We start from the raw sequence: 13,485 nt of genomic DNA, 5'->3' as shown, positions 1-13,485 counted from the left end.
TTTTTTTTTTTTTAATTGAAAACTGCATTAGTGAGGAAAAGTGTCAAGGAATTTTTCCCTACTTAATCTTCCAGGGTAGCAAAAGGTGTTCGATGAGAAATTCATTGGGAAATCTTACTCCATCGGCCCCCCCACTACCCTTTAGTTGATTCCAACTCATAGTGACTCTTTGTAGGGTTTCTGAGACTGTAATTTTTTTTTTTTTTTTAAGTTTTTGTTGTGAATTGAGTGATCATTTACATGGGAGAACATCAGTTTTGCACTCATCCTATCAAATTTTGTATGATTACAGTCCCCTCCGTACATCATTATTCAACAGTATTTGCTTCTATTACCTCTGGTTTTTTTTTTTTATGTGTGTGTACACAAAAGCACTCAGGAATATATCATCATTTAAACAACTAAAGGGCACATTCTGCAAGTCTGCCTCCTGGCCACCAGCACCCAGACCCTCTCTTTCCATGCATCTACAGTCCTCAGCTGCTCCCTCTCTCCATGTCCCCATGTCTGCCTCCATCTTTGGTGTCACTGCTTCTCTGGATAAGGTTCCACAATCTGCTTGTGCTCTTCTCCCTTGATGGTCCTAGGGTCCTCTGTTCCTGGACTGTAAGATTAATTCCTCCCTCCTTTATGTTACAAAATTTCTACATTTACAGTTGCAACAATCGCAATTAGTCACGATAAAAATTACTCACTATTGAATCATAAGATTCTTATCCCCATCTCCTTTCACCAGACCCGTGAGACAGCAAATCTTGAAAAGTGCAGAAAGCCTCACTTTTCTCCTGCAGAGCAGCTGATGGGTTTGAACCACTGACCTTGTGTTAGCAGTCCAGTGCTTATCCTACAGCACCACCAGGGTTCCTTCCATCCACCCTACTTCCCTGATTTTGCCCTTTCAGACTTCCCCAAACTCAAAAAGCATTTCAAAAGAACACAACTTGAGTCCCTTGGAGATTCCAAACTGTGGTTTTGAAGTGGGGTAAACCCAAGAGGGCGGAATTCCTGTGGAGAGGTCAGAGAGATGGAGCAGCGTTGTTGGAAGTGTCTAGACCCAGGTGCAGGGCAAGTTGGGAAGCAGCAGCTTCACATTTTGATATTTTTATTTAATAAAATTTTCTATGATTTGGTAGCAATATTTTTTTTTATTTACCATGGTACCTTCTTCATAAGGACTCTGGGAGTGTGGTGGTTACGATTCGGGCTGCTAACCCCTAGGTCAGCAGTTCGAAACTACCAGCCGTTTCGCAGAAGAAAGATGAGGCTTTCTGCTCCAATAAAGATGTGCAGCCTCGGAAACCCTGTACAGGGTTGCTTTGAGTCAGAACAGACTCCACGGCACATAACCACTACCACCACCTTCTTCTGAGCGTTCTGTGAGGATTAAATGAACTAACGTCAGTAAGGCATGAATAAGTACTCAATAATGCCTATGAGGAGATGGCCCATGCCATTATAGTTAATGTGTATTTATAAAATGTCTTTTGCTCTATGGAGTGCAGGACCCTATCCAGAGAAGAAGCAACACCAGAGATGGAGGCAGAGATGAGGACATGGAGAGAGGGAGCAGCTGAGGACTCTAGACTCATGGTTTCCAACCTGTCTGGGAGGGGCTGATGAAAAGAGATGAGAATAAGACTCTTGTGGTTCAGTCGTGAATAATTATTATCAGGACTGATTGTGAGTGTTGCAAATGTAAAGGTAGACATTTTGTAACACAAGAAGGGGAGAGGTTGATCTTGCAGTCCAGGAGCAGAGGACCCTGGGACCATCAAGGGAAAAGAGCAGAGTGCAGGACCTTATTCAGAGAAGCAGTGACACCAGAGATGGAGGCAGAGATGAAGATGACATGGAGAGATGGAGCAGCTGGGGATTCTGGACTCAGGGAGGGAGAGGGGCTGTGTGCTGATGGCCGGCGGGGCAGGCTTGTGGGGTGTACCCTTTCGGTGTTTGAATGGTTATATATTCCTGAGTGCTTCGGTGTACATTAAAAAAAACAAAACAAGGGAATGGAAGCAAATGCTGTTGAATGATGACATATGTAGGGGATTGTAATCATTGCAATGAAATGAAATACAATAGGATGAATGAATGTAAAGCTGATGCTCTCACATGTAAGCTATCATTCAATTCTCAATAAAAACTTTTTATTAAAAAAAATGTCATATGCTCTAGCTGGCCCACAACTCCAATGGTCCTAACCAAGCAAATGAACCCAGGGAGCTGTTCCGGCATTAGAGGAATGAAAGGGTTAAGTTGAAAAGAAGTGACAGGAAGTGCCCGTCTATCTGTGCTTATCTAAGTGTGCACAGAAGAGTCCTGCCCAGCCCCAACTATTTACTGGTTTCTCTATCAATAGCTCCATGACAGAGTGAAAGTGGAATTTCTGCTTGTATTAGTAAACTCTTGGAGACTGTTTTATATTTATACTGCAAGGTAACTGGATATTCATATTTTACCTTTTATTATGATGATGACATTAGTTGGGAGAGTTAAAAGTAGTTTCAAAAAGTGTTTCAAAAAGTTTCTTTGATCTCATAGGAGGGTAGGTATGTAAGACAGAAAAAATTAGTTGAGTCTTCTTGTTACAAATTAGAGAAACTTAGGTGACAAGTGCCTGGAGTCCGCAGCTTTGGAAAATCAGTTTCCAACCTGAAAAGTCATGACTTTTTGTGGTCCTTTGCTTTTATGGTTTTCTCCTTTAAAATATCTAAATTCAGTTAAATATTGGCATTTTGAAGTATCTGATTCGAGAATAAAGTGAACTCATTTAGAGGACTCTGGGAAGATCCGGGAAGACCAAGCTGATGAACCTCGGAATGCATTCAGAAAGGCTGTAAACTGAGACCTGAACACATGATCACTTTACCAACGGCCTCAACAAATCCAAATGGTTCACACGGTGCAGCCAGAGGTTTTCGGTGCAAACAAAGGTTCATTTTATTCTTGCAGTATTACCACTGTTAACATCTCTTCCCATGTGACTTGCAAAATTGATTCCTTCCAAATCAAGATTTTGTCCCGTCTTCTACTTGTCTATTCCAAGTCAGAATCATAGCAATGCAAAGACCATCCAAGTCTGTAATGACATTGAAGGTGCACACTGGAGACTGAGTCTTCGGAGGATTTTTTCCTTTTAAGAGGCTCATTCTCTATGAATGAGAGAATGAGAAACAAGGCCTTTTTTTAAAGTTTTTTATTGTGAATTGAGTGAAAGTTTACAGGGCAGATGATCAGTTTTACGTTCAACAAATCATACACCTTGTTTCATTACAATGATTATAATCCCCTCTATGTACCATCAGTTAATATTATTTCTGTCTATCAATTTTAGCTTTTTTTTTTTTTTTTTTAAACACTCAGGAATGTATAATAATTTACACCACCAAAGGGCACATTCTGCAAGTCTGCCTCCTGGCTGCCATCTTTCAGTCCCTCTCTTTCCATGAATCTAGAGTCCTCAGCTGCTCCCTCTCTCTCAATGTCCCCATCTCTGCCTCCATCTCTGGTGTCGCTGTTTCTCTGGATAGGGTCCCACATTCTGCTCATGTTCTTCTCCCTTGATGGTCCTAGGGTCCTCTGTTTCTGGACTGTAAGATTAACTACTCCCCCGCTTTTGTTACAATACTTCTACCTTTACAATTGTGACAGTCACAATTAGTCATGATAAAAATTACTCACTAATGAATCATAAGAATCTTATCACCATCTCTTTTAACCAGATCCATCTAGACAAGATGAAAACTTCAGTAGGAACTCTATCTTCCCCCTCACACTCTTAAACTAAACTCTCTCTTAAAAACTTGTAAGTCAGTCACTTCGAGCCTTTATTATCCCCTCATTTCAGGTAGCCAATATCTAAGTTATCCGTCCCTATCTACCCTGTGTGGAGTCCTGGTGTGGCGCTGTGGGCTAATGCGTCAGACTGCAAAGTCGTTTGAACTGCAAGGTTGGTGGTTCAATCTCACCAGCTGCTCCTTGGACACCCTATACAGGGTCACTATGGGTTGGAACCAATTCGATGACACTTAACAACAACAACAACAATCTACGCTGTGTACAGAGGGGATAGCACTGATACTTGATGTGAAAACTGCTTCCCTCACTGTTGGTATTTTGAGCTACTACCTCCATGAGTATAGGTCAAGTTCATCAAATTGTAGCAATTTACCCTCATTTCTTTTATAAAAATAAAAAAAAAATTTTTTTTAATCTTCTGCTAGTTCTGACTATCAAGCCATTGAGGCTAGGTCAAATGGGTACTATCTGCAAGTTTGGGTGTTCTTGTGCATCTCCCCTCACTTCATATCAGCTGGATGCTTCACTCTCGGCTCTAGCCCTCTGTGTCTATGTCCTTGTCCATGGGCCCAGGTGTCCCCAGGCCTTACCACACTTTAGACCAACCAGCCCTTCCTCTTCTCTCTCTCTTAACTCCATGTCAATGGGAATCTATGGAATGTGGTTGAACCCAACCCATTTTTTCATTGCTACCTTTCCCCTTCTTCCACTCACCAGTAGACCAATGTGGTCACCATAAAGCTTACATGTGTTCCCTGTGAGTTTCAGTCTTGGGGGTGGGGTTGAGAGACAAGGACTTTAAAGACCAGTCTGTCCACTGAATTTTTTCTAGCTGCTGTTAAAGCAAAGGGCATGAGATTACCACCCATTCCACCTGCTGTAATAGTTGACAGCGCTGAAGCTTTTCAGATGATGGGAGAAACTTTGTCACATGATGATTTTTAATCTCTCATCATCTCTCTGTGTTGGAGCACCTGATGTTCTGATGTGACCTAATGAAGACCCTGCTCCCACCAATGTAAAGGTCTTTGGTTTTTTCATGTAAATAGCATTCCAGTATGTACTACTCAGTACCCAGTCATGATGGAAGAGCAGTCTTTGTCTTCTGTCTCCCTTTCCCTTCTTACACATACATCCTCCCCAGAGAGAGGCAGAGGAATGTACCCTCCATCAGAGAAGATGACAGCAATCCAAAGCCGGAATACAAATTTGTTGGGGACTGTAAACCTGGCATTGGAAGGTACACCTTGTACCCTGCCTGACCTCCCCTGGTACAGAGCTCTGCTCTCTGGTATTACCAGGCACTTCCGATCCTAATGTTAGAGGTGTGTGAACAATAGTCATCACTCTAGAGAATAACTCCATTGCAAAATGCTCAGGTTTGGGAATCAAAGTCTACTTACTAGCTCTGATCTTGGGCAAGTCACATGACTCCTCTGAGCCTTATCTATAATTTCCAAATAATAGGAAGAGATTTTCTCTCCCTTGCTCTCTCTTGTGCTCTCTCTCTCTCATGTAGTAAGGACCTTGTGTGGTGCAGACAGTTTGTACTAAACAAAAGGTTGGCAGTTCAAATCCACCAGGAAGTGCCACATAAGAACTACTTCCATAAAGATTCCAGCCAGTGGAAAGCTTGTGTGTAGATTACAGCCAGTAGAAAGCTGGTGTGTAGATTACAGCCAGTAGAAAGCTGGTGTGTAGATTACAGCCAGTGGAAAGCTGATGTGTAGATTACAACCAGTAGAAAGCTGATGTGTACTTCTATTGCCAGACTCAACTCAGTGGCAACAGGTTGATATGAGCTAGTAGAAGGTGCTGCTACAGTGCCTGGCACAGAGCAGGTGTTTACAGGATGTTAGTTTCTTTTGTCCTCCATGCCCCATAATCTTCTAGAAACGTAAGACCACACTTATTCCCAAAATGCCTTCCACACTGCGGGGATGTGCTCTGGGAAAATACCTGATAACACAGTGCACTGCTTTCCCATTTGGCTGTTTCCCCAGGAGAAGGAAAACAACTGGGAAGCAGCAGAGAATCATATGTTTTGTCATAAAAATGTCTGTTTTTATAGCCAAGGCAAGGCAGGTCTCAGGTGTTGTTTCTCACATGTTGCAAAGGATGAGAATCATGGAATTTTTTTTTTTTTTAGATTTTTATTTGTAACTAGACTAACAAACTATAATGACAAGATATAATTAATGTCTGGAAACTAAAGTGAATTATTTGTCTACGTGTACATTTCTCTAGGGAGTCCAGCTTTTATGTAATGAATCACTAAAATCATTCGTCTCTTAATTGAAAAGAAAAATGGTTTGACTTTTAACTTAGAAGGATAATTATTGCTACTGTTGTCAACAATCGTCGATACTGAGGAGCCCTGGTGGCAGAGTGGGTGATACGTTGGGCTGCTAACCGCAAGGTCAGCAGTTCAAATCCACCAGCGGCTTCTCGGGTGAAAGATGAGGCTTTCTGCTCTGGTACAGATTTACAGCCTTGGAAACCCTGTTGCAATATGGCATTTACTCACAGCAGTAGCATTCAATGCCTGAAACCCTTGATCCAAAGGCAGAGCAGAGGTGACTTTGTCTCCGGCTGCTTGAACTGACTTTTGTTCATTCCTTTCCTCTCTTCAGACTACTGGTGCCTGAGTGGCCTGTACCGAGAGATGGTGAAACACTACGTGGAAATAGTTGAGAAGCTTCCGGGGCATCGGCCAGACCCAGCAACTATTGAAGGCTGCTTGCAGTTGAAGCCGGATAACTACCTCCTTGCCTGGCACACGCCGTTCAATGAAAAGGGTCAGAGGAAATCATTTATTCTCACTTTAAAGCTGGCTTGCTGTGTTTCTCCTCTGGGATACTAACCAATCTCTGCTGTCATTCTGACTAGCCCCACCTTACATTTCCAGATTTGCTTGAGATGACAAGGGATTTGCCAAAAATTCCTCTGTAGGGCAGTATGTCCTCTTGTAAGTCAATCCTGCCCTCTCTGGCATCTATTTAAAGAAAGCCTGTCTACTTGGCAGTGGGGTTTCTTAACAGGATTTTTGGTGTATTTTATTCCCTGGTTTATTTTAAGGAATATTTTTCAGTGCTTTTCCTCTAAGTTTGTATTTTTCTCCCCCAACATCAAAGAAAACGTGCAGCCCCCACAGGTCTCTGATGCTCCGATGTGATGCTATTCTTTAGATCACGGTCTCTGGCTCTTAAAAATTCCGTTTCTCTTCTGAAGGTCCTGAGCTTGTATCCTCTGTGTCTCATATAAGGATCCTAATTGGGTGCAGAGTCGTTATCACTTAGCACACAACCTTCAGCTCAGTTCCACTGCTTCCCAACCCACGGCCATGAGTCAAGTCCAACTCGCAGTAGACAGGGCTGAACTTAGGGCTTCTGAGACTGTAAGCTTTTATGGTAACAGACTGCCTCTTCTTTCTCCCACGGAGGGCTGGTGGGTTTAACTGTTGACCTTGACAACCCACTATGCCAGTAGGCTCCTTGTTGTTGTTAAGTGCCATCAAGTCAGTTCTGACCCACAGCTACCGTGTATAGGATTTCTGAGAATCGCTCTTAAACAGGCTGGAGAACTTGGACTCCTATTTCTTAGGCCAAAAAAGAAACTCACGTAGGCTAAGAGAGGTCTCCCCACAATAAAATACACTCTTAGAAAATAGCAGAGACACAAGTCTTCATGAGACCCCCAACAAGTGAGACAGCAAGGAAATGTAGGGGGGGTCACTATGGCAACTAAATGCAAACTGAGGGGGAAATGAGCTGGGTAGACTAGAGGGAGAAATCTGTGCAGATGTACATTGATTACCAACCGGGTTGTTTCGGTAGAAAATGCATTAAACTCCACATTGAATGGGTATAAAGATGGTACCACCTCAGTTTTTAAGGAGCTCTGGTAGCGAAGTGGTTACGAATTAGGCTGTGAACCGCAAGGTCAGCAGTTCAAAACTACCGGTTGTTCCAGGGGAGAAAGATGAGGCTTTCTGCTCCCATAAAGATTTACAGCCTCAGAAACCCTGTACAGGGTCACTATGAGTCGGAACCGACTCCATAGCACATAACCACAACAAATGAAGTTGTATTTAGGTACTGTCTCACACAGAGGGACTGGTAACCTAGGTGTCCATGAAGATCCCTAATCAACAAGTTTCCTACAGCAATTATATTTTAATTTATCTGAATATTTGTATATGTACCACTAAAAAACTCCTTTTAAAAACATAACTGCAATTCCAATATCACACCATCAATATTAATTTCTTCATATCATCAACTAACTAGGTAATGTGAAAATTTGTTGTTTAACCTTTATTTTTATTTATTTATTTTAACTTTATTTAATTTATTTCTTAAACTTTTTATTGTGAATTGAGAGAAGGTTTAGAGAGCAGATCATCAGTCTTAACATTCAGTGAATCATATACTTGGTTTTATGACATGGTTGCAATCCCTTCCGTGTACCAACAGTCAGCAGCATTGACCTCTACTCACTTTAACTATTGCATCCTCCCTGTCTCCTGCTACCGTCATCTTTCCTCTGCTAACCTCCTTCTTGTGGAATATTTCCTGTCCTGTCACCCCTGTTAAATGTGTCTATCCTCTAGACAATGAATAATTTTATACCCCATGGCTAACCATCACAGAATGTTTCTTTTATCAAGATTTTTTTTTTTAACTTTTTACATTAGTCTCATACAATGTTTGTCCTTTTGTGATTGACTAATTTCACTCAACATAACATCCTTCAGGTTCAACCATGTTGTGAGGTGTTTCACAGATTCATCCTTATTCTTCAACATTTTGTCGTATTCCATAAGTGTGTGTACCAGAGTTTGTTTAACCATTCTTCTGTTGATAGGCATTTAGTGTCTCCATCTTTTTCATATGTCTCTTGTAGAGGGCATATTGAAGGATCCTGTTTTCTTATCCATTCTGTTCTCTACGTCTCTTGACTGGTACATTTAATCCAGTACATTTAATTTAGTATAATTATCAATAGGTATGAATGGATTATTGTCATTTTTCCATGTGTGTTTTTGTGGTGTTACTGCATTCTTTGTTCCATATAATTTTCTAAGCTGAGTTCATTTTGTTGGTGGATTTTCTTGTCATTTCATTTTCATTTCTGTTGTGTTAATGTTTGCTAAATTTTTCTGATTGTTCTCTTTATTTTGATAAGCAGGTATATTATTTTTCTTTGCGGTTACCCTGTAATTTATTAATTTTTCCCCCTGATTAAAACAGTCTGTTTTATCTTGAAATCTACTTGACTTCCTTAACATTTGGAAGTTCTGTATCTACATTCTTCCCTCTTTTTGCTTTGTAGTTGACTTCATTAGACATTGATATCTTGGGTTTCCTATTTTCAGTCTTGTAGGTTGGTTTTACTATAAATGGTTCAGTATATGGATTGAATTCTGGGTGGTGTTGTCATGTATGGTAATCTCAGGTTGCTGTCTGATGTTGTTGGTTCTCAGTTCAAAGAACACTAGTCTGTATTTTGGAAAGTTGGTCTGGTCATTACAAATTCCTTGAATTTCTGTTTATTAGGAAATGTCCTAACTTCACTGTTGTAGTTGAGGGACATCTTTGCTGGGCATATGATTCTTGGTTGGCAAGCTTTTTCTTTCAGAGTTTTGTATATGTCATCCCCTTGCCTTCCTGTCTTCATGGTTTCTACTGAGAATTCTGAGCTTACTCTTGTTGATTCTCCTTTGTAGGTAACTTTTCGTTTTTCCCAAGCTGTCCTCAGGATTCTCCTTGTGTTTGATTTTAGAAAGCATGATTATACTATGTCTTGGCGATTTTCTTTTGGGATCTGTGCTGTTTGGCGTTCATTCAGCTTCTTGTATGCTTATCTTCTCATCTTCATGATGTTAGGAAAGTTTTCTTTCAACAGTTCTTTGATCATTTTCTCTGTGCTTGTCTCTTCCTTCCACCAAGCACTCCATTCACCTCTCTAACCTTTATTCAGAAGTTCATAGTACCAGAATTCTCATCTATGTCTGTTTGATTTTATCTCTCATATCTCTGACGTAGAGGGTCTGTGTAGTGCATTTGCCTAGTCCGCCATTTTTTAACCTTAATTAAAATAAAATTGTTGTTGTTGTGGTTAAGTGCTGTTGAGTCAGTTCCAACTCACAGCGATCCTGTATAGCGTTTCCAAGGAGCGTCTGGTAGGTTTGAACCACCGCTCTTGCAGTTAGCAGTCCAATGCTTATTCTACAACACCACACCAGGACTCCAAACTAAAATTAATTCCTATAATTTATCACCCTATTCCAAGAGGTGTTTGTTTTCATATTTCTGTGTTCTGATTTTTGTCCATATGAAATTATTTTTGCATTGTTGTTAAGTGCCACTGAGTCAGCTCTGACTCATAGCAACACTGTATAGGGTTTCTGAGGAGAAGCTGGTGAGTTTGAACCTCTGGCCTTCCAGGTCAAACCAACCTTGCAGCGCAGTATATTATCCTACATCACCACACAAGGACACACATAGCAGTATATTATGCTTCTTGAATTTGGTACTCTGATATTTAACTTAATATCAAAAGGTTTTTCCTATTGCTAACGGCCTTCATAATGATTTTAGTTGTTGTGTAGGTGTTTTCATGGAGGAGACGATGGCTCAGCCAGGAATCCTTTACCCACTTCACCTTGACTCTTACTTAGTTCCAGCTAGTATAGTGCACTGGACTTCAAGGTCATCTTGAACCACAAAGTTGGTGGTTCAAACTCACCAGCCGCTCCTCAGAATCCCTCTCCATACAGGGATAGTCTGAGTCAGACCCGACTTCACGGCAATCACAACAACAACAACAAGTAAACTTAAACCCAGAGAATTTCATCACAGTCCTTAAGGAAGAAGCAATGTGAAAATTAGACAAAGTCCCTTTCCTTCTTGTTTGTATGAGTGTTAGTTGTCATCATTACTTAAAAGCAAAATATGAGCAGGCAAAGGGTAGGGACGATGTGATGGCCCATATCATTACTTCTCTGGCCCAGGGTCCCCAGGGGCCGTTGACACACACCCACTTTCCATGTGCAATGTGTTACCTGCTGGAAGACTCTCCTTGTAGAGTGCTTGACAGTGGTTGTGAGAAGAGCTCTGAGTGGAAGTCACAGACGTACCATCTACTCCAGTTCAGTATCCTTCCAAACACAAGGCTTCCAGGGCATAAGTGGGCACAAAAAGAATTCTTTCAGAATTTCCTCTGAAAGATGAAAGCCTGCAAAATGAAATAATGATAACTTGCAATTATTTAGCACAACCCAAAAGTTGTTGAGTTGTTCTGCTTTTGTGAATTTTATCCTCACCGCAGGAGCTCCGGTAGTGTAGTGGTTATGAGTTGGTCTGTTAATCTCAAGGTCAGCAGTTCAAAACTACCAGCAGTTCCGCATGAGAAAGATGAGAATTTCTGCTCCTATAAAGATTTACAGCCTCGGAAACCCTGTACAGGGTCGCTATGAGTTGGAACTGACTCCACGGCACATAACCACCACTACCACCACAGAGTTGAATAACACAATGTATGTGGTAATATCCCTGGTTTGGATTGAACTGTGTTCCCCCAAAATATGTGCTGGAATCCTAACCATAACCTGTGGATGTAATCTCATTTGGGAGTAGTGTTTCCTTTGTCATGTTAATGGGTCCATACCAGTACTGTTGTCACTGGCTGCCATCAACTTGGTTCCAACTCATTGCAACCCTGTGTAGGGTTCCCAAGGCTATAAATCTCTGTGGGAACAGAGAGCCTCATCTTTCTTCCGTGAGCAGCTGATGAGTTTGAAGTGCCAACATTGAGATTAGAAGTCCAGTACTTAATTTACAGCGCCACCATCACTCCTCAAATAGCAATGTAGGGGGTTCCTCAGAAGCACAAACCACAGAAAACACTGCATGCAAGAGTCACAAGCAAATCAAGGAGAAAGACTACAGAAGCTGAAAGGGGCCAAGACTTCTCCGAGAGCTAACACCCAGAATTTGGGCTTTTAGTCTCCTGAACTGGGAGAAAATAAATGTCTGTTTCTGAAACCCCCCCACTTTTGGTATTTGTATTGCAGCAGCACAGCAAATCTCAAACAGGATTTGGTACCAAGAAGTGGGGGCACAGCACTAACAAATACCTAAAAGGTGGAAGTGGTTTTGCAATAGGGTAATGGATAGAAGCTGGAGAAATTGTGATGTGTTTAATAGTAAGAGCCTCAAATTGCATTGAAGATACTATTGGTGGAATCATGCACTCTCAGGTTGATTCTGAAGTGGGCTTAGAGCTCATTTAGCGTGGTGGGAAAACTCTATTATCATGACCAGAATGTTGCTAAAATGTGGGTGGTGCTTATGTTGAGGCATTAAAAGGAAGCTAAGACAATCTTCATTTAGAATAAAAGGTAATTAAGGTTTGAGAAATTAAACAGATTTTCCTAAAATCTTCTAAATTATGGTAGACTGCTTAGTAAGTCATATTGAGTAGACTGCTGTTGTTAAATGTGTTGAGTTGGTTCTGATTCATAGCAATCCTGTAAATGGTTTCCAAAGAGTGACAGGTTGGTTTGAACCACTGACCTTGTGGTTAGCAGTCCAGTGCTGATCCTACTGCACCACAACAGTAGCCAATGTCTACTGCACACTTAGTGTTTTTACCAGGCACTGTGATGATACTTTCAGAGTGTTAGTGTTGAAATAAGATAAACACTGGTTGTGAACTACAAGATCCTTGATTTGAGCCCACCAGTCACTCTGCAGAAGAAAGATGAGGCTTTCTGCTCCCATAAAGATCTACAGCCTCAGAACAAACAAGATGGTGGATTGGGTGGAAGTGCAGTAGGAGCTCCGTCAACAACAACAACACAGAATACTGGACCAAGCAGGCTCAGGGGATGGTGCCAGAACTCTGAACCACATATAAAGGAATATTTAGAAGGTTGGATGGCTTACAGCTAGGGGAATTGGTAGCAGAAGCCAAAAGTTCAGTGCTTTTTAATCCAAAATGCTCAGCTGCTCTAGGAGCCGCCATCTTGGGTGAGACCAAGCCGGGGAAGGATCAGAGCAGCCACGGACACCTGACAGAACCACAGAGATAAAGGTGTGAACATTCTTTTTTTTTTTGTATCTGTTCATTGGTTTCTCACTGTCTGCATACCTCCATTCTGGTGACTAGACGGAGGCCTGAGCAAGTGGACACCCCACATCCACCCCCAGAGGGTTCTACTATGCATGCGCACAGATCTCCTCAAAATTTAAACAGACAGTTTCCACTTAAAACCAAATGGCCACAGCCAGCCCTGAACAGTTTATCACTAGGAAAAAGGCCTGAACAGGGATTGTGGAGCAGGACAGGCAGACTAAAAAGGAAACAGGCTGAAAATTAAATTCTGAGTTACATCACAACGACCAACAGTGGCATCTTGAAATTTCTCAGGAAGAAGACTGAAAAGGAAAGCCCATCTCCTGATCACATCTACCTAGAGGCAATCAGAAAGCATAAAAAATACCAAAATATATACCCATCTAAGTATAAAGTATTGAAGAGCAGAGATGTCAGCTTGAGGACTAAGGTTCACCTGACCCAAGCCATGGTATTTTCAATAATCTCATATGGATGCGAAAGCTGGACAGTGAATAAGGAAGATCATAGAAGAATTGATGCCTTTGAGTTGTGGTGTTGGAGGAG

The 13,485-nt window shown here is 41.5% G+C and overlaps 1 protein-coding gene across 1 annotated transcript in view; it reads left to right on the top strand.

Moving 5' to 3' along the window:
- The window catches only part of ADPRHL1 (ADP-ribosylhydrolase like 1), a 47,754-nt gene that overhangs the window by 4,739 nt on the left and 29,530 nt on the right, over positions 1–13,485 (top strand). The window contains exon 2 of the mRNA XM_006851521.1: positions 6,432–6,596. Coding sequence (XP_006851584.1) covers positions 6,432–6,596 — 165 coding nt within the window. The remainder of the gene's footprint in view (positions 1–6,431; positions 6,597–13,485) is intronic.

The sequence above is a fragment of the Chrysochloris asiatica genome, unplaced genomic scaffold (genome assembly GCF_000296735.1).
Source record: "Chrysochloris asiatica unplaced genomic scaffold, ChrAsi1.0 scaffold00029, whole genome shotgun sequence".
Taxonomy (NCBI): domain Eukaryota; kingdom Metazoa; phylum Chordata; class Mammalia; order Afrosoricida; family Chrysochloridae; genus Chrysochloris; species Chrysochloris asiatica.
The sequence above is the reverse complement of the archived record's forward strand: the minus strand, read 5'-3'. Positions and strand labels throughout refer to the sequence as shown.